Here is a 26,775-nt window from a genome sequence, read left to right as displayed (position 1 = left end):
GATGAAGCATTTTAAAAGCCAAACAATTTAAGAATACCATTAGACTAATGCAATGTTAGTGACAAAGTTATCCACTGACCACATGCTTAGAAAGTCTTCCCAGAAAATGCACTGGCAAAAGAAATGTGACAGAAGAACCTTAAAGGGGATCAAAGCTGAGTGTGCTTTTCATCACTGGCAGACTATTAATCAGTTGCAAATTTTGCAGAATGTAAATTAACAAAAAATTTATGGCAAAATTAGCAGTTGCTCTGCTAAAAGATAAAGAAGGAACGAACTGTACTCTGGAGAAAGAGAGAGAGCAGAGAGAAGCTGATGATTAAGAGACTACTTTCTTCAGTCTGTATCACTAAAACTACAGTGTAGTCTAACATAAATGTCTAGTAAGTATTCACTCACTCCAATTTCCATGCAGGTTAAAGAAATATCCTTAACAAATACCAGATTCAGTAAAGAAGGAGGATAAGGGGAAGGTAAAAGAGGGGGGAAAGCTTGCCGACAGGAGATGAAGATTTACTCATGCAGAGAGCATCAACTTTGAAGCTACCAACCTGTTCTCGAAAGGCTGGTTCCATCCAGCCTAAAACCAGCTTTATCTGCTGCCGCAATGAGTGCTTGCGCAAAACTGCCGCTGGTAAAGATGGAGTCATCTGAGGAGTTACCTACACTAGATCTATGACTAGAAAAGTTACGATCCTCATCAGATGCAGAACCCCATCCATTTACCATTGAACCTAAAAACAAATGCAGGCGTCTAGTGAGTGGTTTACATCTTATCCAACCGTTCTCTGAAATTTAGAGAATTTGACCTGCATCTTCCCTTTTTTTCCAGTATAACAAGAGTTAATCTTGGATTCCTTCCTCAGTATTTCCATTTACCCATGTATCATGTTAGTTTGCTGGAGAAAATTTAAACACATCTAGAGCTGCATCCAGTGGTTTGCACTATATAATCAAAATGTCACATATTTCTTGGCACTTAGACTGGCAAAATTATCACATGATCATCTCCATGAAAACAATAGCTAAATTACATATATTGTTTCTTGCAATTTGGGGTAGGGGGATTGCTGGGGAACCACATATCTTTGTTGAAGCGAATTAGAAATATATGTTAATTTATTTATTAGGAACTGACTCCCTGAAGTGGTGTGAACATATTTGGAAGTTAATTCAGACAACTGCTTTAACTCATACCCTCTGTACTTTCCTGTTCTTAAAGATTAGTACTATTTTGGGAAAAAACGTATTCACAACTTTAATTACCGACATCTGACAGAAAGCAGTTTATAAATAAAAACCAGTAGAGAGATAATTTAGGAAAAGGAAGAAAGCCAGGGGAAATTTTAATTCTGATAAACACAAAGAGCTCAATGGGGGTTTGCCCTCTTTTCCTTATTCTTGTTCAAGCTCTTAGCACTTACGTATATTTACAAATATATCTACAAATTATATATTATGAATTATGTATATTAATATCCGTCTCATCTCTAGACTGTGAGCACCATGTGGGTAGAAAAACCCAAAAAACCCTAAAAACATTAGCTACTTTTCAAGGCCAATTAATCAGTGGACATTGAAATACCTCTTTCCAATGATTAAACAAAGTGATTCTGTACAAAAAAGAAAACAGCTCTGGGTAGCTCACTCTGATTTCTTTAGCAGTAGTCTAATGTTAATTATATTAAGAGTATTATCATAAATATCTTTGGGGAATTCAGGAGATGAATAGTATATTTACTTTCCTATATTTTAAGAAAGTGGTTTCAAGGGCCTCAGATGGATCTCCTCCTAGGATCTTTTTTTGGCTTGTGTGTGGCCTTTCCTACATCATTTTCACCAGTGTGCCTCTACTCTTCTCTAAAGTCCTCAAAGGCAGGGGGTTTGATCTTTATTTCTTCAGACCTAAGCTGCCAGCAAGGTGGTCAGTAATAATCATGGCATGGGGATGTGCCTTTATGTCCATGGAATGAGCTGAAGTTGGATTGAAAATGGGAAGTATACATGAAAATGCTCTCAGATCATTTTTAGCATTACAGTCTAAAAGTCAGTGCCCCTTTACAATCTGCCTTTGAATTTCCACTGGCTATTTTTATTTGTCAAGAAGAAAAGCAGAGGATTTCTACCATGAGCTCAGAGTGTTGCAGACTCCTGAAAGATCCCTTGTCAAAACGAAGAGGGAAAAGAGATGGTTGGATGGAGAGTTTAGGGAAATGTGCCTTTGAAGAATGGAAGAATCTGTGTGAGGCCCAATGTACATGATATTGCATGAAAGACCTCCGGGCAAAGCTATGTCAGCTGATCCCAGAGATGTAAGAATTTGAGCAAACTGATCCCTTTTCATTAATTCTCTCTACTGCATCACCTCACTTTCTTATTTTAAAAAAGAACAACCACCTTTAAACCTCACTCTTCCTGACCTCTTAGTGGTGACCTTTAGATTTCTGGAGAAGGGGGAAGGAATCCTCACCACCTTGAGTTTTTCTCCCAGGAAAAGTAGCACATAATTGACCTTCAGACTTCACAAATCTATTTCAACAGACCCTAGCCTGCCTTATGCCCTCATTTCTCTCATATGCTTGTCCTCCTCTGTGCGGTGCTTTGCGCTGACCCTCCTTCACAACCATCACTGTCGATGTAAAATGCCAATCCCTCCCCTCCTTCACAATGCCTTACATGTCTATCTCCTCCATGGCATCTTTCCAGGTTAACTCAGTACAACACCGAAAAGTTTATGACTCTTCTGCTCTCTCCATCCCAGGTTTAACTACGTAAAAGCTGGGCTGTAATGCACCAACCCAATACAGATGGCTAATTAAAGTCAAGTGAAATATGAGGCTAGATTCCCAATTCTCTGCTAACATGAGTAAAAGAGTTTGATGGAACTAGTCTTACTTTGCTCTAATGGGAGCAATAACTAATTTGACCAGAGGAATAAATGTTCAGCTGAATTTATTCTGAGCAAGGTGTAAGGGGAACACATTTCTCAGTCAGCTGACACATGTCCTCTGACACAAGAGTCAAAGGACCTGAGTTCTTCCACTTTGCTGTGTGACCTTGGACAAGAGTCACTTAACTTCTCTGTACCTTAGTTTCCTCATCTGTAAAAAGGGGATTAAATCCTACTCCCTCCTACCTAGACTGTGAGCCCAATGGGAATCAGGGACTATGTCCAACTTCATAACCTCGTATCTACCGCAGCAATTAAAACAGTTATGACACAGAGAAGGCACTTAACAAATACCATAAAAAGCAAAACAAAACAAAACCACATTTTGAATGAACTGAAGCCAGACCTGAGCTTTTCCTAGTGCTAGCTCTTCCTAGTGCTAGCTTTTCCACCATTCCTCAATTGATGAAATATTCTTCCAGTAACCTTCTTTTAATTCAAATTGCCATCCACATTGCCTCACTGTGCCTCAGCTATAACCTTTGCAAAGCACTCAAGTCAAAATAAATTGACAATAATAATAATAAAGATGTACTTACTAAGCGCTTACTATGGGTGCTTGACACAGCTTGTCAAGCACTGTTCTAAGCACTGGGGTAGATACAAGCTAATCAGGTTGGACACAGTCCCTATCCCACATGGGGCTCACAGCCTTGATCCCCATTTTATAGATAAAATAAAAACAGCACCTAGAAGTTAAGTAACTTCTACAAGGTCACAGCAGGCACGTTGTGGATCCGGAAACCTAGGTCCTTCTGACTCCCAGGCCCATGCTTTATTCACGAGGAAATGTATACAGCAAGAAATAACATTTACCTTGGAATTCCCTCGATCGCACAATTGCAAGATGAGGGAATGCTCTTCCTCTGCCCTCACCTCATTCTCATCAGTCACCCCCCTGCCTTTCAAGGCCTCGACCCCCAACTCCAGAACCTCGCTTCCCGCTTTCTAGAGGTGTCTGCCACATCCCTATGTGCTCAAATGCTGCATCCCAAGGGTCTTTGCTTCCATGTAAGGACACTTATAGAACAAGGCTGATGGGTAGAATTGTCATCCTTCTCCCCCTCCAACCCCAACACCATTTTCTCAATCCCTGCTGCTGCCTTCTTGTGTTTCCCTAGGATGCAATTGGGAGAATAGGTTTTCTCATTTATCAGAATTTTACACCATGAAAGCATTTTGAGAAAATTAATCTGAATAAACAGCACACAAGTTGTTAAAATTGCCCTGCTTTGGATATTTAACAAAAGATTGCAGGTGATCTATACCATTTTGACACTTTATCACTGAAGGCATAATCAATACGTCTTTAAACATTTAATGAAAAATGAATTTATGCCACTTAGTCAAATTTATTTGGGTTTGCATTTTCAATCTTTCTAGGTTTTCCAGTTTTCAAACTGCTTAAAGGCAAAAAAATTCTCAAATTTATTCAGGCTGTTAAAGCAGGAATGCAGATAGAACATTAAGTAGTTGCTCAAATGTTACTGAGCAGTAAAATACAATGATAAAGTGGCATCTTGCTGTGTCTCTATTACATCTTCAGCACTAAAATTAATTTATGATCAGTCATCAATTCATTTACATGTCATTTTATGCTAAATCCTTCTTTGCTGATGAATGCGTATCCCTAGATCCATTAAGCTAGAGTAAAGTCTGTGCTTTATAATATGACCCTGCTAATTGTTGCATTACCATTTTTATGAGATACAAAAACTTGCAGTTCCCCATTTTCAGAGCATACATTTGATCCATGAACCTCCCTATTCCAAATAGGGCGTGGCGCAGTGGAAAGAGCACAGGCTTTGGAGTCAGGGCTCATGAGTTCGAATCCCAGCTCTGCCACTTGTCAGCTGTGTGACTGTGGGCAAGTCACTTAACTTCTCTGTGCCTCAGTTCCCTCATCTGTAAAATGGGGATTAAGACTGTGAGCCCCACATGGGACAACCTGATTCCCCTGTGTTTACCCCAGCGCTTAGAACAGTGCTCTGCACATAGTAAGCGCTTAACAAATACCAACATTATTAAATAAATGCAATCTGCCTGTCAAAAACTCAAATCTTTAGCAATATGTATGTCTGTGTAAATCAATGCAAATATTGACCTCTGTCTTGGGAATAAATGACAGAGATAACTAATCTTGTATAGTCTCCAGGAATTACTCATTCAGAAAAAACTCTTGGAATAAGCAACTTCAACACACTCATCCAATTCAGGGTAAATAGATGTCCTTTCACATAAGTGTGAAAATAGCCAAAGAAAAGGGATGTTTCAAGAAAGATTAGTGTGATTCATCCACAATCAAAACTTCACTAAGAAAACCTCCTGTTTGCTTTGGACTATTAAATAGTACACATTCAGGAAAGCATATCAATTAATGCAAATTTGCATTAGGTGTATTTAGAGAATATATGTAAAACTGAATAATGTATGCACTATAGGCAAAGGCCTTAACTTTCCGTTGCTTACATTTTTATATTCAACATTTTGTGACAAGTTACAAGATTTGAGTGAAGAAATCACTCTTCCTTTGCCTTTACATCACTCTGCCTTTTAAGCTGCCAGATTTTCCAAATTACATATTAGGATTGGTATGGGAATCACAGATAGTAAACTCAAAGAAATCAAACCCACACTTGCATCTTCCGTTTCTATCCACAGATGGATAAGCCAATTCATTATGCCTCCAAGTACACAGTATTTTCCTTCTCCTTACCCTAGGCCTCCTATGGATTCTTAGTACCTTTTCTGAAGTGGATAAAGATAATTAAGAAAGTTTGAAGAGCAAGAGGAGTAATTCGAGAGATGGAGAAGAAGGTTTAGGAGGAGAGGTTAGAGGAATAAACTTAATGAAGAAAAGGCCAAAAACCTGCTGAATCTCAGGAGGGTATTTCAGGAGACAACTGTGACAAGTTCTTTCCCATACACACAGGGTTAGAAAAAACAGGTTTAAATTGCAGCAAGAGTGTACAATTAGCAGTAAAGAAAGAACTCCTTTTATTCACTCATACATAGGCCCTAAGCATCTACCATATTCAAAGCCCTGTAATATAACTAGTGGGTGATCAAACAATGACACAATATATTAATGGAGATTAAGGCATCTCTGTCCCTGGATATTAATTTTAAAAGTTAGAGATACACAACCAGCTCTCCTGATTGCTTCGGACACTCAGTTGCTAAGGGGCAGGGGTTGGAACAGAGAATCTCTCAACTTCCCTTCTGATGATGATGATGTTGGTATTTGTTAAGTGCTTACTATGTGCAGAGCACTGTTCTAAGTGCTGGGGTAGACACAGGGGAATCAGGTTGTCCCACGTGGGTTCACAATCTCAATCCCCATTTTACAGATGAGGTAACTGAGGCACAGAGAAGTTAAGTGACTTGCCCACAGTCACACAGCTGACAAGTGGCAGAGCTGGGATTCGAACTCCTGACCTCTGACTCCACCCGTGCTCTTTCCACTGAGCCATTCTGCTTGTGATGATTCTCTAAGTTCAAGCAATGCTTCTGATTCCCTACAAGGATGTCAGAGGAAGCAGTTTTCTTTTTGTCAGCTCCACCCTAATGTCATCCACAGGTTGCCGAAGGCCACTTTCGGGCCATCATTGGGGGTGGCCGGAAAGATGGCAAACAGCTTCACGTGGCCTGCTGCAACCATGTCCACCTGCTCCCAGATTCCCATATGGAGTACTTCAGGAGGAGCCATGTGGGCCTTTGGAGACCCAGGTCTGTAAGTTACATAATCATGGTCTCCTTCCTCACTGGGTTGCATGGATCAGTTTAAGGACTACAGGCAAGCCGTGTTCCACCATTTCTGCTCAGTGGGATCCTATTTAGATTCAGTCTGAAGCCAAAAACAAATTCCTCTCCATGTATGAATTATAAAACTACCAATAAAATAGATGAAACATGCTTAGCCTTAATGAACATTCAGAATGAGACCCGTTGCTTTGTGGTCAAATTTTCTTAAATATCTGGGCTTAATTATTTATTAAACCAAAATTGATAATATTGAATGTTAATGCTTAAATGATCCAAAACAAAAAATAGTTGAAAGGAGAAAAAGAAGAAAGAATAAGGGATTTGGATGGTGGAGGAAGGGGCAAGTAGGAGGGAAGGGGGTGTTGGGTGGGGAAGGGGTGGCATTTTCCAATACTGTCACTTTAAATTAGAATTTCCAAATTTTTATGGTGCTACTTTAGACAACTGACTTTAATCATTAACATTTCATTGTTATTACCACTCTTTCTGAGCTAGTGAGAAATAGCACTCACTGTTTTTTTTCCTCTCAATTTGATTTCTCCCACTTCATAAACCATTTCAAAATTTGAAGAGTCATTCATGAGCCACTTGGTTCTTAGTAAAATATTTAGAATAACATGTTTCCTTTTATAGAGACTGCTTCAAAGCTTTGGTTGCAGCATTGATTTTTTTCCCAAGGGGGAAGCTGTTTCAAACTGCAGTAAACCATGATTATGTATATTTATACATTTTATTATTTTTTTGAACTCCTGCCCATATAATCATTTTCCTATGCCCTTTATATAGTTTACAAATTCATCACCCCGATGGTCTATTTAAATAAAGCAGGTGTTATCTCCGAAATAATCAAAATGGTATTAAGGAAGTTCATGTCACCCCAAGACACATACGGATTCAGGAATCATGGAATCTGGGGAAAGGATCAAAATTCTGTCTGCGGGTCCTTCACCCACTGGTGAGAGATTAAAAATGCCCATCTGGAAAGTCTTCTAACCATGATATTAATGTCACTCATTTCTGAAAAACTAAAGTTTTAGTGTATGAAGAAAACATGGACAGTTTAATATACCATTCATTAGTATTCCACCTGGAACATATTTTATGCATCTATCTACCTGAAAAGCAAGGTAACTTTGCTTTCTGAATCAATAAAAGCCTTACTAGGAATGGACCCAGAAGCAGCATGGCTTAGCAGATAGAGCTTGAGTCTAGGAGTCGGAAGGACCTGGGTTCTAATGCCGGTACTGCCACATGTCTATGTGACCTTGGACAAGTCACTTAATTTCTCTGGATCTCAGTCACCTCATCAATAAAATAGGAATTAAGAATGTGAGCCCTGTATGGGTCAGGGACTGTGTCCAACCTGACTGATTAATTTGTACCTACCCCAGTGCTTAGAATAGTGCCTGGCATATAGCAAGTGCTTAACAAGTACCATAATTATAATTGCTCCAGCTTTATTATTATAATTGCTCCAGCTTCAGTAGATACGTGATTTTGCATCATCCACTTTGGGTAGCCTAGCATGCTCCTAAAAAATAAATTCATAAATATGCAAATTGATGGAATCCTGTTGTATAAATATAACACTTTTGACACTAAGAATATACAACAGAACGATGACAGGGACCAACCTGGTTTTTATTTTTCTTCCTCCATAGCCCTAACTGCATTGCTAGGCTTCAGAGCCATTAGTGGGTTTGTAAAACTATGCAGAATTATAGCCTGAGGGAGATTATGCCAAAAATTCAGGCAAAGTGGCTTAACAGAGTAGGGTACTAATAAGTCAACCCTCTGTATTCAGAGGTTTAAACTTTAACTCTGCAACCTTTCTTTGGATCTGGATTTCAAATCACAGCAGTATTGTTGTAGTTCTTAAATCTTAATTAGTTTGGCAAGTACACCAGCTCCAGGGTGAGGGGAAAAAAGCTAGAAAGTGGGAGAGTGCAGCACACGGCTTAATTCAGCAAGGGATGCAAAGGAAAATTATAGATACTGATGCTCCATCACTGTCACATTCCAGCTTCCGTCAGTGGGAGCCACAATGTGTTTGAAGCTGCAGAGCATAGATAAGGGTGGCAAATCCCTAGAACTCAGAGGTGAGGTAAAATGAAGTGGTAGCATAAAAGATAGGATTACCTAAAGATAAATACATAAATTAGTGGTACCACATTAAAATAAATAAATGAAAAGTACAATACACTACTTAGAGTGCTGGGTAAATGCTACATGTTCAGACTTTCCATAAGGCATGTTATTTGCTCAGTGAATACTGCTTGAATGACTGATTATTCCAGGTAGATATAATATGCACTGTGTCCATCCTATAGTTGTAGTACTTAACATCTTTTGTTCATTGATACCAAGGAAAGAAGACAGCATTGGCAGATCAGGCTGCATTTCTTCAAAGGGATGGGTCCCTCATATTCATCATATGCAATTTATGTGTTGAGAGCAATTTGGTCAATTCAGATCCTGAGGTAGAGTTTGGCATTCAATTCTATATTCATTTTGGATGATCTTCAAACCAATCTTTCTCATCAAGAGGGAAAAAGATATAGATGACAGTATATATGAATGTCTCTCAGGAACAATTACTGAATCTGGTTAAATGAAGTACATGCACAATGTATGCCTTGTATCTCTCACCCTCTCTACCTCTATATACATACACACATTTTTTCAGTACTCTAAAATAACATCTTGGGCTACAAGGTAAGCTTATTCTGAACTCTTTCCTTCTTTATTTCCTCAGTGAACACTTTTACAAAGTGAAGTATCAAGAAGCATTTTCAGACCACAAACACTATATATGATACTTCTGATGTACAAAATATATCATTTCTAAAAGTCAAGTTCTTTTTTTATGTAACAAACTTGCTTCCCAAATGGAGTGAACTTTTCATGAAAGTGGAGAAATAATTGAGTTTTTCTGTGTCTTTTAAGGCTTTTAAAAATTCATGAATTTTCCTACCCTTTTTACAGCAAAGCAAAAGTATTTCCAAATCATTTATTTTAACTTTGTGTTTAATATTAATGTGTTTTGGATCTTTCAGGAGGGTAGAGTGTGGACTGAATTTTCTTTTAAAAAGGTTTGGATACATGGGAGCCACAGTGTTGTTCAAAGTGGGAAATGATCAAAGCTTCTTGTGGACAGGGAAACGTGTCTACTATTGGACTGGACTCTCCCAAATGCTTAGTTCAGTGTTCTGCACTCAGTAAGCGCTTAATAAATACCATTGATACATTTATTGACTGAAAGGTGTGGTTACCTGTCACGGAACTATCGAGATTGTCCATGCTGGATCCTGGCGTATGCTCTATGCCTCTCAGGGGTCTAGTGATTTCTAAAGCTTCCTCTTCATCATCCTCATCATCATCATCTGGAATGTCTGTTTCCAAGTCCGAAATAAGGGTCCCGGAGACGTAACCCAAAGGTGGAATGGGGGTCTGAGGAGGTTGAGTGTTGCTTTGGATATGCCTACGAGAGAGAAATCCACATGGATACATGAGCTAGTGATGGGGTTTGTGGCCAAACTGTTACCTTGACTCTCTATCATTCATCCATTTTCTTCTAAAATATGATTAATCTTCAAGAGGTTTTCTATTATTTAGTTAAAGCAGGAATCCTACGAGCTCGATATGACAAACATACACCTTATGATCTAATGGCACAGTTAGCCATAATTATTCCTAAATTCTTACATTTCCTGTATGTCAGGTTATGATAAGGAAGGGGAACTCCCTCACCAGAGGAAGGGAATAATACAGAAACACCTGTATGGTTCTCTTCCACATTCTGTTTGCCATGTGTCAGATGCCACCTTTAATTCATTCATTCACACAATCATATTTATTGAGCACTTACTATGTGCATAGCACTGTACTAAGCACTTGAGAGAGTACGTTATAACAATAAATGGACACATTCATTTTCCCTCCCAAGTGTGTTCAACAGAACTATGCAGTATGTGCTATTTCTCCCCCTAAGGAATTCAGTGAACTGCTATAAAGATTCCCATAGTGAGACCCCAAAATGTTTCCCTTTGGTAGTAGCACCCAGTTTTAAATACTGATTTCATGTACAGTTACATGCTGAACTCTTCAAGGCATTTCCGTTGCTCAATGCCAGGTCTCTCCAAAGGCTGCCAAAGAGCCTTCTGGCTTCGCAAGGGTTTGTAAAGCAACTGTCGAGATTCCTGATGTTCCACTGAAGGCTTTTGGCTTGGTCTAGGGTCCCGCAAACCACCAGGGCAAAGTCCAACATATGCTGCTTTGTGGGGGCAAAACAAAACATACCAAAAAAACACCCTCCTGCCCATTCTATTGATGAAACTTGGAACCTCATGAATTTGTATCTTTTGCTAACCAGTGAAACCTGTCAACTCCTTCATTTGGGATGTGCTATTCAGCCTGCATATATTCTGCCTTTGACATTTAAAGCCTTTTCTTTGTCTTAATGAGAAAGGTTTTAAAGGACACTGGCTACTTAGGGAAATCCAAAATCAACTGGCAATCAGTTTTTCAAACCACTCCTCAGCATTTGGAATTTCTTTTTCAATCCCTAAACAGCTTTTAGATTGATTTGACTTGGGCTAACATTATATTGGAAATGCCTTTTATGACTACTTCTTTTTTAAATGTAAAGGTTCTTTTGGGTTGCTTTCATGTCAGTAATCCCCTTCCCAAGATTTTTTTTTAAAGTATGAAAATAAGTAGTAACAAATAATGAGATCTCTTGGGCAGATATCCTCCCAGGACTGCAATGAGGATAGTCCTTGGCTCTCAGAATGATGGTGACACATTTTAAATATTCAGTTTAAAATATTTTCTTACTGAATCCTTAAAATTAAACTGACTGGGTTCAATCTGATTAGCTGATTAGCTAGCTGATTAGCTAGAGAAGCAGCATGGCTTAGTGGAAAGACCATGGGCTTGGAAGTCAAGAGGTTGTAGGTTCTAATCCCGGCTCTGCCAATTTTCAGCTCTGTGACTTTAAGCAAGTCACTCAACTTCTCTGTGCCTCAGTTACCTCATCTGTAAAATGGGGATTAAGACTGTGAGCTCCACGTAGGACAACCTGATTACCTTGTTTCTCCCCCACAGCTTAGAACAGCCTTGGCACCTACTAAGCGCTTAACAAATACCATCATTTTCTTTGTATCTAGCCCTCCGTCTTAAAATGGGAGCTCTATGCAGGACAGGGACTGGACCTGATCTCATTGTATTGCATTTACCCCAGCACTTAACAAACAGTAAGCACTTTACAAACCCCACACTTGTTATTATCAATATTTTCCATGGGTTTGTTTGTAGCTGTTGCCAACCACAACGCTCAAACAGATTCTCCCATAGCTACAGCCAACAATGGTGCCAGCTACCATACCTACAGCCTCCTGGAGCAGCCCACACTGTCATAACCACGCTCACACACACATAGAAAATGGGGATAGACATAGGCAATCAACCAGAGGTGAGGCTGTTCTCTGAGGCGCCAGTTAGTCAGGAAGTCTACATACACAATCACAACTGCTCAATCAGAGGAAAACCTCTCCCCAAACCTGGAATGGAAAACATGTCCGAGATCAAACCACATCGGGCGCCGGATGGGTACAGTACATCACAACCCCCAAGACTGTAAATTCATTGTGGGCAGAGAATGTGTCTGATTACTGTTGTATTATACTCTCCTAAGTACTTAGTACATAGCTCTGTACACAGTAAATATGATTGAATGAGCGAATGAACATCCATTCATAACTGTGAGCCCCAGTCTCTAGTTTTAGTACTCACCATGCTTGCTTTGCAATGTCAAATTGATAGGCCCTGGTCAGCTCATCGAGGTGAGCCTGCAGCATGGGCTGCATCTCTTCCCGTGGGGAGGGGGTGAGAGTGGCAGTGGACTGTTGGCCGAATGAGATGGCTGGTGAAGAGGCCACTCCGCGGACAGGAGGTGTTGGTACTCGGTCGTCATCTTCTTCAAGCTCATCTTCCATGCCCTGGTGCAAGTAGGTCTGAACAGGTAGAGGTGGGCACCAACTATCACTGTCATAGCTAAAATAAAATAGACATCAAAATTTGACCAGCTGAATTTTTAGAGCAGCAGAACCACACTGTACTGACCCACCAGGGAGGTGGGTGTTGGGAGGTAGAGGGAGGAGGAGCAAATAATAAAGTTTGAATGAGAAGCACAACTTCCTATTTCCTTGCCATGTGTTTATCTTATTGCTGGATGTCATACTGCATGACCATTACTGTCAGAAGAGCCACTGGTGTGGGATGAATAATGGAATGTAGTTCTGCATCCACTCCTCTAAGTGAAACAAAGTAGGTTTCACCAAAGGGACTTTATTACAATCCATGTAATTAAATCATTGCACTGAGCTAGAGACTTTATAAGTTCATATCAAATCCTTCAAAGAAATATATCAAGCTGAGAAAATTATTTTTAATTCTATACTTTTAAGAGTAGTGAAATATACAGAAAATCTTTTTTGTGCCAAATGATTTTAAGAGATGAAATGAACTAGTAGTATTAATACTTTTTAACATTAACATATTATCATCAGAGGTTGGACTCCATAGGTTCAGGTGCTGTAAAAACCTTGCATCCATTTGAATATAATGTTTATTACATCACACCATAATTTGAAAATGTGATTGCTTAATACACTAGGGGAAATAGTCAAAGCACAGTTAAGTCCTCTCAGAGACTGGCAATAATTGGTGAAATGCCAAACATCAGAAATTGGATGCCTAATTTTTTGGGTGTGGTTTAATATCATTTTGTGGATTGATATGGTTCTTTCTTCATCTCACTAGCAACCACATGTCTGTCAAGTCAGAATTTATATTCTAGATAGTAGGACATTCTTCCCAATGGTACGAAGTAAGCAATTAAAGAACATTTTTACCTATTCCTTCATGGGAAGGACTGCTAATTGCAATACAGTTGTGGGTACAAATGCACCCTGTTCAATACTTCCTGTTTAAATGGATGGTGCGTGGAAAATGGATTATGTGATCAGTAAACAGAATATTCATGTTCTCAAAGACAGATATAGGTTACAAAGATAATTGGGTTTAATTTGGAGTCTGTTTACTAATGGCATCTGATCCCTCGTAACATAATTTAAGTATTTCAAAACCTTAGTTTATGTATGTATTGTTAACTCGGTCTCTTGACTGATACCCTTTTTTTGAAGATCATTCTCTACATTACTCTTGATTTATCCTTAATCTCTTGCTCTCTTTTCTCCCTTACCCTAGAGTTCTTACATTATCAAAAATTAACCATGATTCAGGGATTATGCAAATTTAATGAAGACTCATTATTTCAGTAGAATCTTTTTAGTGGCATTTTCACTTTTAAAATAAAACATGTCACTTTCCTACTGTGTCAATAGAGAAAGATCATATAGAAAGCCTGACTGGGTGCACTGCCACCCACAAGAAAATGATACCAACAGAGACCAATAAGTTAGGTAGTGGATGGCTTAAATAGATTTAAATTTATGAAATGCACAAGGTTAAAAAAGATTCTACCCTCCCTACCCTCCTTCTCCGACCCCTCAGAATAGGCATAGCAAAGGGGATATGAGCATACTCCCAGTTTTCAGTTTGTATTCATGAGATTGATTGGTAGGCTGAGCTTTACTGTATGTCTAAATTCATTTTTTTCAATGGTATTGATTTTTTTCCCCAAGGGGTACTGAGCACCTACCATGAGCAGAGCACTGTACCAAGTCCTTGGGAGAGTATAATATGAAAGACTTGGTAGACGTGCTCCCTGCCTATAAGGAGCTTATTGTCTAGAGGGGAAAACTAACATGAATAATGTATGGAGATGTACGTAATTTCTAGGTGTCTGAAGTGGGAGCAGGAATCGAGTGCTTAACTGGTACTGGTACAGTGCAACTGTACTCAAAAAGCATTAATCATAAATAACTGAAATATGTAATTTGAAAATAAACACAACTAAAATTGAGCCAGAATTATATGGAACTTCAAAATCAATTAATCACATTTACTGGATGCTTACTGTGTACTTACTAAGAACTTGCAAGAGTACAGTTTAAGAGTTGGTAGATTTGTTCCCTGCCCATAGGGAGCTTAAAGTTTAGATGCTATCAAGTATCAGGAATTGCTTTTGCTTTAATTAACCAGATGTATCTGAGGGACTGATACAGTTTCTTCTAGTTAAATGGGAGGACCAAGAGAGTCAAGCCCTTAAGACACAAAGACTTCTGACAGACTGCACATCACTTTTCCTCTCTAATCTATCACCAAGTGTTTTGGAGATTAAGAAAATGGCACTCGTATTTTCCTACTTTCATTCAATAGTATTTATTGAGCGCTTACTATGTGCAGAGCACTGTACTAAGCGCTTGGGATGAACAAGTCGGCAACAGATAGAGACAGTCCCTGCCGTTTGACGGGCTTACAGTCTAATCGGGGGAGACGGACAGACAAGAACAATGGCAATAAACAGCGTCAAGGGGAAGAACATCTCGTAAAAACAATGGCAACTAAATAGAATCAAGGCGATGTACAATTCATTAACAAAATAAATAGGGTAACGAAAATATATACAGTTGAGCGGACGAGTACAGTGCTGTGGGGATGGGAAGGGAGAGGTGGAGGAGCAGAGGGAAAAGGGGAAAATGAGGCTTTAGCTGCGGAGAGGTAAAGGGGGGATGGCAGAGGGAGTAGAGGGGGAAGAGGAGCTCAGTCTGGGAACGCCTCTTGGAGGAGGTGATTTTTAAGTAGGGTTTTGAAGAGGGAAAGAGAATCAGTTTGGCGGAGGTGAGGAGGGAGGGCGTTCCAGGACCGCGGGAGGACGTGACCCAGGGGTCGACGGCGGGATAGGCGAGACCGAGGGACGGTGAGGAGGTGGGCGGCAGAGGAGCGGAGCGTGCGGGGTGGGCGGTAGAAAGAGAGAAGGGAGGAGAGGTAGGAAGGGGCAAGGTGATGGAGAGCCTTGAAGCCTAGAGTGAGGAGTTTTTGTTTGGAGCGGAGGTCGATAGGCAACCACTGGAGTTGTTTAAGAAGGGGAGTGACATGCCCAAATCGTTTCTGCAGGAAGATGAGCTGGGCAGCGGAGTGAAGAATAGACCGGAGCGGGGCGAGAGAGGAGGAAGGGAGGTCAGAGAGAAGGCTGACACATTCATTCATTCATTTATTCATTCATTCAATAGTATTTATTGAGCGCTTACTATGTGCAGAGCACTGTACTAAGTGCTTGGAATGTACAAATCGGCAACAGATAGAGACAGTCCCTGCCCACTGACGGGCTTATAGTCTAATCTGGGGAGACAGACAAACAAAAACAATAGCAATAAACAGAATCAAGGGGATGTCCATTTCATTAACAAAATAAATAGGGTAATAAAAATATATACAAAAGAGCAGATGAGCACAGTGCTGAGGGGAGGGAAGGGGGGAGGAGCAGAGGGAAAGGGGGGGAAAAGGGGGCTTAGTTGAGGGGAGGTGAAGGGGGGCGTTGAGAGGCAGCAGAGGGAGCAGAGGGAAAAGGGGAAGCACAGTCTGGGAAGGCCTTGTGGAGGAGGTGAGATCTCAGTAGGGCTTTGAAGAGGGGAAGAGAATTAGTTTGGCAGAGGTGAGGAGGAAGGGCATTCCAGGACAGTGGGAGGATGTGACCCAGGGGTCGCCGGCGGGATAGGCAAGAACGGGGGATGGTGAGGAGGTGGGCGGCAGAGGAGTGGAGCCTACGGGGTGGCCAGTAGAAAGAGAGAAGGGAGGAGAGGTAGGAGGGGGCAAGGTGATGGAGAGTCCCGCAGCCTAGAGTGAGAAGCTTCTGTTTCGTGCAGAGGTTGATAGGCAAATACTGGAGGATTTTAAGAAGGGGAATGACGCCCAGAGCGTTTCTGCAGGACGATGAGCTGGTCAGCAGAATGAAGAATAGCCTGGAGCAGACAGAGACAGGAGGAAGGGAGATCAAAGAGAAGGCTGACATGATAATCCAGCAGGGATATTATGAGAGTCTGCACCAGTAAGATAGCCATTTGGGTGGAGAGGAAAGGGCGGATCTTGGTGATATTATAAAGGTGAGACCGTCAGGTCTTGATGATGGATTGGATGTGTGGGGTGAACCAGAGAGCTGAGTCAAAGATGACACCAAGGTTGCGGGCTTGAGAGACGGATAGGATGGTCATACCATCCACAGTGATAGGGAAGTCAGGAAGAGGACAGGGCTTGGGAGGGTAGATAAGGAGCTCAGTTTTGGACATGTTGAGTTTTAGGTGGCGGGCAGACAACCAGGTAGAAACGTCCTGGAGGCAGGAGGAGATACGTGCCTGAAGGGAGCGGGAGAGGACAGGCCAGAGATGTAGATTTGTGTGTCATCTGCATAGAGATGATAGATGAAGCCGTGAGAGCAAATGAGTTCACCAAGGGAGTGAGTGTAGATGGAGAACAGAAGAGGGCCAAGAACTGACCCTTGAGGAAGCTCAACAGTTAGAGGATGGGAGGGGGAGGAGGAGTCTGCGAAGGAGACTGAGAATGAATGGCCAGAAAGAAAAGAGAACCAGGAGAGGATGGAGTCAGTGAAGCCAAGGTGAGATAAGGTGTGGAGGAGAAGGGGATGGTCTACAGTGTCAAAGGCAGATGAGAGGTCAAGGAGAATTAGGATAGAGTAGGAGCCATTGGATTTGGCAAAAAGGAGGTCATGGGTGACCTTTGAGAGAGCAGTGCCGGTAGAGTGGAGGGGACGGAAGCCAGATTGGAGGGGGTCCAGGAGAGAATTGGAGTTAAGGAATTCTAGGCATTCATTCATTCATTCATTCAATAGTATTTATTGAGCGCTTACTATGTGCAGAGCACTGTACTAAGCGCTTGGAATGAACAAGTCGGCAACAGATAGAGACAGTCCCTGCCGTTTGACGGGCTTACAGTCTAATCGGGGGAGACGGACAGACAAGAACAATGGTAATAAATAGAGTCGAGGGGAAGAACATCTCGTAAAAACAATGGCAACTAAATAGAATCAAGGCGATGTACATTTCATTAACAAAATAAATAGGGTAATGAAAATATATACAGTTGAGAAGACGAGTACAGTGCTGAGGGGATGGGAAGGGAGAGGGGGAGAAGAGGAGGGAAATGGGGGGAAAAGAGGGTTAAGCTGCAGAGAGGTGAAGGGGGGGTGGTAGAGGGAGTAGAGGGAGAAGGAAAGCTCAGTCTGGGAAGGCCTCTTGGAGGAGGTGAGTTTTAAGTAGGGTTTTGAAGAGGGGAAGAGAATCAGTTTGGCGGAGGTGAGGAGGGAGGGCGTTCCAGGACCGCGGGAGGACGTGGCCCGGGGGTCGACGGCGGGATAGGTGAGACCGAGGGACGGTGAGGAGGTGGGCGACAGAGGAGCGGAGCGTGCGGGGTGGGTGGTAGAAAGAGAGAAGGGAGGAGAGGTAGGAAGGGGCAAGGTGATGGAGAGCCTTGAAGCCTAGAGTGAGCAGTTTTTGTTTGGAGCAGAGGTTGATAGGCAACCACTGGAGTTGTTTAAGAAGGGGAGTGACATGCCCAGATCGTTTCTGCAGGAAGATGAGCCGGGCAGCGGAGTGAAGAATAGACTGGAGCGGGGCGAGAGAGGAGGAAGGGAGATCAGAGAGAAGGCTGACACAGTAGTCTAGCCGGGATATAACGAGAGCCCGTAGCAGTAAGGTAGCTGTTTGGGTGGAGAGGAAAGGGCGGATCTTAGCGATATTGTAAAGGTGAAACCGGCAGGTCTCGGTAAAGGATAGGATGTGTGGGGTGAACGAGAGAGACGAGTCAAGGATGAGACTTGAGATCGCGGGCCCGAGAGACGGGAAGGATGGTCGTGCCATCCACGGTGATAGGGAAGTCTGGGAGAGGACCGGGTTTGGGAGGGAAGATGAGGACCTCAGTCTTGCTCATGTTGAGTTTTAGGTGGTGGGCCGACATCCAGGTGGAGACATCCCGGAGGCAGGAGGAGATGCAAGCCTGAAGGGAGGGGGAGAGGACAGGGGCGGAGATGTAGATCTGCGTGTCATCTGCGTAGAGATGGTAGTCAAAGCCATGAGAGCGAATGAGTTCACCAAGGGAGTGAGTGTAAATGGAGAACAGAAGAGGGCCAAGAACTGACCCTTGAGGAACTCCAACAGTTAAAGGATGGGAGGGGGAGGACACGCCAGCGAAGGAGACCGAGAATGACCGGCCAGAGAGGTAAGGGGAGAACCAGGAGAGGACGGAGTCCGTGAAGCCAAGGTGAGATAAGGTATAGATGAGGAGGGGATGGTCGACAGTGTCAAAGGCAGCAGAGAGGTCAAGGAGGATTAGAATGGAGTAGGAGCCATTGGATTTGGCAAGAAGGAGGTCATGGGTGACCTTAGAGAGAGCAGCCTCGGTAGAGTGGAGGGGACGGAAGCCTAGACAACTCATTCTAGGAGCTTGGAAAGGAAGGGTAGTAGGGAAATAGGGTGATAACTGGAAGGGGAAGTGGGGTCGAGAGAGGGTTTTTTTAGGATGGGGGAGACATGGGCATGTTTGAAGGCAGAGGGGAAGAAGCCATTGGAGAGTGAGTGGTTAAAGATAGAAGTTAAGGAGGGGAGGAGGGCAGGGGCAATGGTTTTTACAAGGTGAGCGGGAATGGGGTGAGAAGCACAGGTGGAGGGGGTGGCACTTGCGAGGAGGGAGGAGATCTCCTCTGAGGATACTGCAGGGAAAGATGGGAAAGTAGGGGAGAGGGTTTTGGTGAACTAATAATTAAATTAGAACCAATGAAAACTAAGGATGTTTACTAAAGCATTTTGGAGCTTAAATGAACCATAGAATATACATGTATTTCCTTTCTTCTTCATTCCCAGCAATAGGGGAATAGGAACAGTTCTTGGATATTTCTTCAATATGACAAAAATCAGTGATAAGTTAATCCTTCTTTTGAATATTTTAGCTTTGACTTCATGACTACAAAATAAATGTTTCCAAGAACACTCTAGAAGAGTTGAGTGAGTCAGCTCTGGAAAATTAAAAACCATATTTAACCATTGCACTTTTTTTTACCTAACCCTTGCAATCTAAATTTAAAGCTTCTTTAAGAGACCACCTATTTCTCTTTCTATACAATGCTTCCAACATTCCCATTTTGCTCCATCGTCACTTCCTTCTCACATTCCCCTGAACTTTACTTATCAGTTGCATCATGCCCTCTTTAGATCCACCCATCATTTAATCTCTATCTTTATCTACCCCAGAGGGTTGTGGTCTTTTATCACAAAAATGGAAGGAGGGTAAAAGGCCTCTTGATGCCCCAATACAGAAATGAAATATCCAATCAAGTAAGCCAATTTACTGCAGGACATATGGCTATTTTTCTTCATATGGTCAACTATTCACTCGGTAGACCACTTGGAGGAAGAGAAAGGGTAAATAAGAAATACAGGTAGATGAGTTTATGGCAGGAAAGGTCACCCTGGAAAAACTCAGAGAAAACTATGGTTTCTTGATAAAAATATAAAAGGGGGTAGTGAGCTAGAAAGACACCAGAAGTACACAAAAACCAAACTTACACAATCCTTCTACAGTGACTGGCCACAGATACTTCTCCTCTACCTTTCTTATGTCAGGAGAGAGTTCTATAAAATTTTAAAGGCTGATGGGAATCTCAACCCGGCATAGCTTAAAGACAGCCTTTTAGGAGACTCCTGCCTAAAATGTCCCTTTCAGGGAGCACAACACAGCTATTAGGGGAGAGTGTCTTGGGGAAATTGGTCTCATGCTAAACAATGAATGCTCCCACCCACAAAACATCTGCTTACCATTGTGTATCCTCAGCCTGAACTTCCTATTACCATTTTCAGAATACCAAAAATGATCTCACTGCTTTCTATATGGGACTACAAACAGCATCCGGCCTTAAAATCTATTTTTAGACCTGGTGGGTTTTTTAATAACCACTTATAGGTTTCTTTGGAATAAGATTTCTGGACAAATCCAGAGATCATCAAAGGAGGTTTTGCACATAAAAAAGATTCTCTGTTCATGGCCACACATTGGCTTCAACCCCTTTCATTTTTCCGCCCTGTAAATTCCCATCAAAGTCAATGATCAAAGTGCCATCCACCACTGGCTCTCTACAATTATTCCATTGTGATGGGACACTACAGTGAGTGTTCTGTTATTGCCAGCTATCAAGCCATTAGGGAACTGTAAGTGACTATGAAGCAAGGTTATTTTAATTTCCCTTTTCAGCCCTTTTCAGGAGTGGCTACTTAGTTCACAGAGAGAAGAGCACTTGCTCCCAAACTAACAAGTAATATCATAAACGGAAGCTTCATTAACATGACTGCAGACAATCTATGGCTCTTCTGGCCAAGAAAGCAAGGCTTCCGTAAGTGCTACTCTATCTTTGTCAGGGAATTAAAAAAAAAACACGTGTACATATAGAAATGCTATAAGAGAGATTCAGGAAGGGGCAATTCATTATGTAGGATGAGAATTCTAATCATGTAAGATGGTAAAATGGTATTTGTCATCAAAAGAAAACGTTACCCAGCTTCTTGCTGATCTACTGCATAATGCTCCATTTCAGTACCAGGAAGAGGTTGGACTGGTGGGGGAGGTAGAGGAATATTGGCCCAGTTGGATCCATTATTTTTCTGTGGCTTGGAAGTGTTCTTATTTTTCTTCTTTTTCCCACCTTTCCCACCTGGAATTAACAAACAAGTTCAGAAAAATTGCATATTGGGGTGGAATTTTTTATTTCTGAAGAAAGGTACTTATTCTAATTAGAGTTACCCAAGTAAATCAGATGCATTTGTGTTCCTAAAATATCATCAGTGTGTTACAGTTGGTGGGGGATATAAATAATAAAAATGACATAATGGGAAAATATTTTTGTCAAATCACTCAAAATACTGCTTTGTTCTTTCCACTGAAATGGAACAAAGCTAAGTAAACTAAAAACATGCTTGTTGTATCAAAAATATATTTATTGATTAATTACTGCCAGCTGGTAGACTCCACACATTCATTGTTAGAAGTAATAGGCCATAACAACTTATTTCAAATGTCATGTGTGAGGACATTTATAACTCTCTTTTGAATAATCTCTTTTGGAAGAAATTGGAATGTCTAAGAACACAAAGTAAAACTTGGCCAGTAGAGTCTACTAAGTTTAATCAAGAATGGTGAGAATATTTATTTAAATACAATGGTAAATGCAATTTATGGTGGAATTATTTGACGGGTTTTCAAAAATGCTCCACTTTTTAGATTTGCTTTTTTTAAAAGGTAGCCTGGATTTTGCATATTTTGAAAATAGTTCTCACTTCTACTAAATATCACCATGATGTACAACTTTCGAAGGGGAAAAAAAGAAGGTGAAACACAGATCAGGTATTAATGCAAAGTAGGTACATGCACAAAAGATGAAATTAAAGTAACATAATAACACCTTATATGTCAAAATATATATTGTTATTAGTACTCTCAACTAGCTCTATTAATAAGGGGGAAGAGTTTGGCTAATGCAAAACAAAGGAAGCACCTTGATGATAAGTTAAGCGGAGGAGCAATAATAGTAATAATTATGGTATTTGTTAATTGCTATGTGACAGGCAATGTACTAATCACTGGAGTGGATAAGGCAACTTGTGTTTGGACATAATCCCTGTCCCAAGTGGGGCTAACATTTTTAATCCACATTTTACAGATGAGGTAACTGAGGCACAGAGAAGTGAAATGACTTACCTAAAGTCATACAGCAGACAAGTGAGGGAGCTAGGATTAGAACCCATGACCTTATGACTCCCAGCCCATGATCTACTCACTTCGCCATGCAATTCATTCAATAGTATTTATTGAGCGCTTACTATGTGCAGAGCACTGTACTAAGCGCTGGAATGAACAAGTCGGCAACAGATAGAGACAGTCCCTGCCATTTGACGGGCTTACAGCCTAATCAGGGGAGACAGACAGACAAGAACAATGGCAATAAATAGAGTCAAGGGGTAGAACATCTGGTAAAAACAATGGCAACTAAATAGAATCAAGGCGATGTACATTTCATTAACAAAATAAATAGGGTAATGAAAATATATACAGTTGAGCAGATGAGTACAGTGCTGAGAGGATGGGAAGGTAGAGAGGGAGGAGCAGAGGGAAATGGGGAGAAAAGAGGGTTAAGCTGTGGAGAGGTGAAGGGGGGTGGTAGAGGGAGTAGAGGGAGAGGGGAGCTCAGTCTGGGAAGGCCTCTTGGAGGAGGTGAGTTTTAAGTAGGGTAATCTTAACTAGGGCTTCTCTGGGTTCTATGGGGAAACAACCCGGTGTCAGCGGAGCCTGGAGGAGGCTATTCTTTTTGAACAGAAATATCTCAGAGAAAGAATGTGGGGAAGAGAGCGAGAGTGGGAGAGAGAGAAGGGGGGATACAAAGGAAGTCTGCTGGTTAGAAATTAAAAAGAAAAAAAATTCCATCATGGATTATTTAATAAGTGGCTTCTCAGCCCTCAAAACAGCTTGAGGAATATGTGGGCAACCTGTAGAAACTTGGAGTGGCCTAAAGAGACCCCTCAACTGGGCCAAAAGCCATCTAAGGAGTTGTGTGTAGTCAGTCAGTCAATCATATTCATTGAGCGCTACTTGTGAGCAGAGCACTGTACTAAGCACTTAGTATAATGGATACAGCCCCTACCCTCAATGAGCTTACAGTCTAGAGGGGGAGACAGACATAATAAAATTATAAAGTATATAAAAACTTTAAAAAAATAAAATCATAGATATGGACCTAAGAGCTGTGGAGCTGGTAAGGGAGAGGAATAAAGGGATCAAGTCAGTGCAATGCAAAAGGGAGTGGAAGAAAAGGAAAGGAGGCTTAGTCAGGGAAGGCTTCTTGGAGGAGATCTGCCTTCAATAAGTTCAATAAGACTTTGAATCAGGGGAGAGTAATTGTCTGTCGGATATGAAGCAGGAGGGTGTTCCAAGCCAGAGGTAGGACATGGGCAAGGGGTCGTCAGTGAGATAGACGAGATAGGGGTACAGTGAGAAGGTGAGCATTAGAGAAGCAAAGTGTATGGACTACGACTGTAGTAGGAGAGAAGTGAGGTGAGGTAGGAGGGGCCAAGGTGATTGAGTGCCCTAAAGCAGATGATAAGGAATTTCTGTTTGATGCAGAGGAGGATGGGCAACCACTGGAGGTTCTTGAGGAGTGGAGAACTGTGGTCTGAACACTTTTGTAGGGAAATGATCTGAGCAGCAGAGTGAAGTCAGCTGGACCAGGCCATCTGTCACTGGCGCCTGGGTTCAATCGAGCTGTTGTCCACACCTCATCCGTAACAGACACACGACTAACAAATTCATCCCCATCCACATGAATACGTGAAGGAAATGAGAATGGCCAGGAGTAAGGCCCTGTCCTGCCACTGCCCCATGGACCAATAGGCAAGGGCAACAGAATTTTAAGATGGCCATCATCCTCCCCTACAAGAGAAAGCTGACCTCTGGTGGGAATGACCAAATTTGACGGGGGCTGTAACCTCAGGCTAATACGATGATCTCTTTACGCTTCCTAAAACACTTATATTTTCACAACACTGTGACAAAACATAAGTGAAAAAATTAAGCAAGGAAGTTGAACAAAAGTGATACTGGAGTCACTGAGATCAATTCAGAGAAAATGTGTCAAATGTGCTGTTTTAAAACCAGACTTCACAACATAGAGATGGTTTTGGACAATTTGCAGGTAGCTATGTTACTTTGTTTAGAATCCTTATGAACTCATAAAAAAACCCTGGAAGAAGCGTTTCTTTGAAAACGGGCTAAAAAACACTCATGGGAGCTAGATTTCATCAAGAATTTAAACAAACAAGAATTCTCTTTCTGAAGCCAGTTTGTTAAGTTTCTGCAATGAAGCTGAAAATAATGAGAAAAGAAGTTCAGCCACATGTTTACGTAAGGTAACATAGTAAGAACTGAAATATCTTGGAAATGCACCCACTCTAGTTGGATTTTCCTACTATTCCTAAACAATCTGTACAGATAGTGAGATTTATCACTGGTCATATGTGCCGCATGATCTTATAGAATTAATTCTGATTTAGTGATTTTGTAAGAGACCTGCCCAAATGTAAACTGTTTGACCTAATATCTTTTTGTCAGTGGTAATTCTGAACACGGGTTACAAGCTGCCAACAAACACAAATATTTCTCCTTACAGGTACTGTAATGAAACCAACCTGAGAGGCTGCCACTTCTTTCTGAGCTGTTGTGAGAGCTGGTGGTGCTGAAATCCTGTGACTGGTTGTGTGGCATTCTATTAGACAATCCCTCAGCCAATCGGTAGTCAGGGATGTAAAGTAAGGCTAAGGGTTAAAGGGCAAAGGTCATAGTGGCAATATGTGATTAGTTTACAGCACAAGCCCATGCAGAACATGCAGTTAAGCAAATCAGAAGCAGATGTTGTGGGTCCGTGGAGAAGAAATGCTGAGCCTAGCCTAACCTAATGGAAGTACAAATGGGTTGCTGATCACTACATGTGGAAGATTGCTTGAGCCATGGAACAGATGTTTTTTGGTGTTTGGTGGTGGTAGTGGTGGGTGGTGATATTGGTGTGAGGGAGATATAGAGAGAATGCATGCCAGCTTCATTTTATTAGTTTCAGGTAATGAGCCTGGGAGTGAATCACTACAACAAAACACAAAGAACTAGATTCTATTTCATGCACGGACAAAATGAAGTGACTCTTGAAGAGAAATAGTAACTCGACTCACCGTTGTTACCTTTGTTCTGATCAGGCAGAGAATAACCAAAACCCATCAAATCCGCTTTCTGCTGGACTGAACTTTTCCACTGAGGGTCAGGCAAATCAACAGCAAGTTCATGAATGCTGTTGGAGTGCAGGATCTGGGTGGTGGCATACGGGGTGGCTTGGGTGATCTGGCCGGAACTGTTGTAGCTCGTTTTGGTGGTGAAATCGATGCTGCTATAAATAGCTCCATCAGAAAGCATCGTGGCTGTTTTATCCCCTTGACCTGGCACTGGTGGCAGCGCATCTGTGGCAAACAGAAGGGAGTGAAACAAATCAGTGATGCACAGGAAGCATCAAACTATCAGGATTTAAGATGAAAATTAAATGTGCCAATCTGTACGTTTGCATTTCAGCTGAGATGGAGTCCATGAGCCATCAAAGGGAAAATGATGTACAACCATCACCAAGCTATCAGCATCTGCGACAGGACTACCACTCGTCCTTCATGACTCACTGCCCAAAACCATATTTTCTTTTTTCCCATACCTTCAACCATGAAAGCGAAGTTTGGAATATTTCACTACTGAAGAATGGTTTCAATTGTTCATTCTGCATCCGAACCAGTGAAACTGTCTGGGCTTAACGGAAATGATGAAAGAGTGAATTTACAAATCACAGAAGGAAACATTCCCCTTTTCCTCTGAACTAGAATGGTACAACTGAATGTATGCCAACCTGCTTCAGATGCATATTACTTACAAGACTTGGAGTACTTTTTCACCCTTAAGTTTTAACCTTCCATTTACCTGATATAATTTCAGAGTTTAGGGACAATAGGAATGCTGAGAGTGGGAAACATTTTTCTTCAATGGCCAAGAAAAACTTACATGAATAAGTCATGTCACAGAGGAGCAGGATTTAACTAAAGAAAATGGAATCTCAGGAGTACGTTAGTTACATTATGCAATACATTGGAAGCCCTTCCAAAACTCCTATGTTGCAATGTGGCTCTGGTGAATTAAGCTTGAAAAATAGCTTAAGGGAATAATCTGTGTATTTTCCCATTTTCAAATGTCATGCTTCATTTGCATTGAACTTTGTTGCTCAGATCAATTAACCAATCTCCGTGAGGAAAGCATCGCGCATGTAGTGACGCCACTGAAGTCAACTGGAACTGCACACTATTGTTTAAAGAGGACCCTGATAGGCAGCATAGGGAGGTCAAGAGATCTGGGGTCTGTTCTAGGCTCCGTCACTTGCCTGCTGTGTGACCTTGGCCAAGTCATTTAACCTCTCTGTACTGCAATTTCCTTACTGACCTGGAGATATCTATTTTCCTTCTCTCTGA

At 41.5% G+C, this 26,775-nt stretch overlaps 1 protein-coding gene across 8 annotated transcripts in view; it reads right to left on the bottom strand.

The window, feature by feature from the left end:
- Positions 1 to 26,775, bottom strand: part of ROBO2 (roundabout guidance receptor 2) — a 1,482,214-nt gene that overhangs the window by 16,769 nt on the left and 1,438,670 nt on the right. For 5 of the 8 annotated variants that reach the window (XM_029081978.2, XM_039914497.1, XM_039914494.1 and 2 more), the window contains 5 exons: positions 25,450 to 25,731; positions 24,916 to 25,041; positions 21,236 to 21,392; positions 12,509 to 12,769; positions 9,988 to 10,196 (listed from right to left, as the gene is read on the bottom strand). In XM_029081978.2, the coding sequence (XP_028937811.1) occupies positions 9,988 to 10,196; positions 12,509 to 12,769; positions 21,236 to 21,392; positions 24,916 to 25,041; positions 25,450 to 25,731 (1,035 nt within the window). The remainder of the gene's footprint in view (positions 1 to 9,987; positions 10,197 to 12,508; positions 12,770 to 21,235; positions 21,393 to 24,915; positions 25,042 to 25,449; positions 25,732 to 26,775) is intronic. The other 3 variants (XM_039914495.1, XM_039914496.1, XM_039914499.1) reach the window with 1 other exon arrangement.

This window comes from Ornithorhynchus anatinus, chromosome 17 (genome assembly GCF_004115215.2).
Source record: "Ornithorhynchus anatinus isolate Pmale09 chromosome 17, mOrnAna1.pri.v4, whole genome shotgun sequence".
Lineage (NCBI taxonomy): Eukaryota > Metazoa > Chordata > Mammalia > Monotremata > Ornithorhynchidae > Ornithorhynchus > Ornithorhynchus anatinus.
The sequence above is the reverse complement of the archived record's forward strand: the minus strand, read 5'-3'. Positions and strand labels throughout refer to the sequence as shown.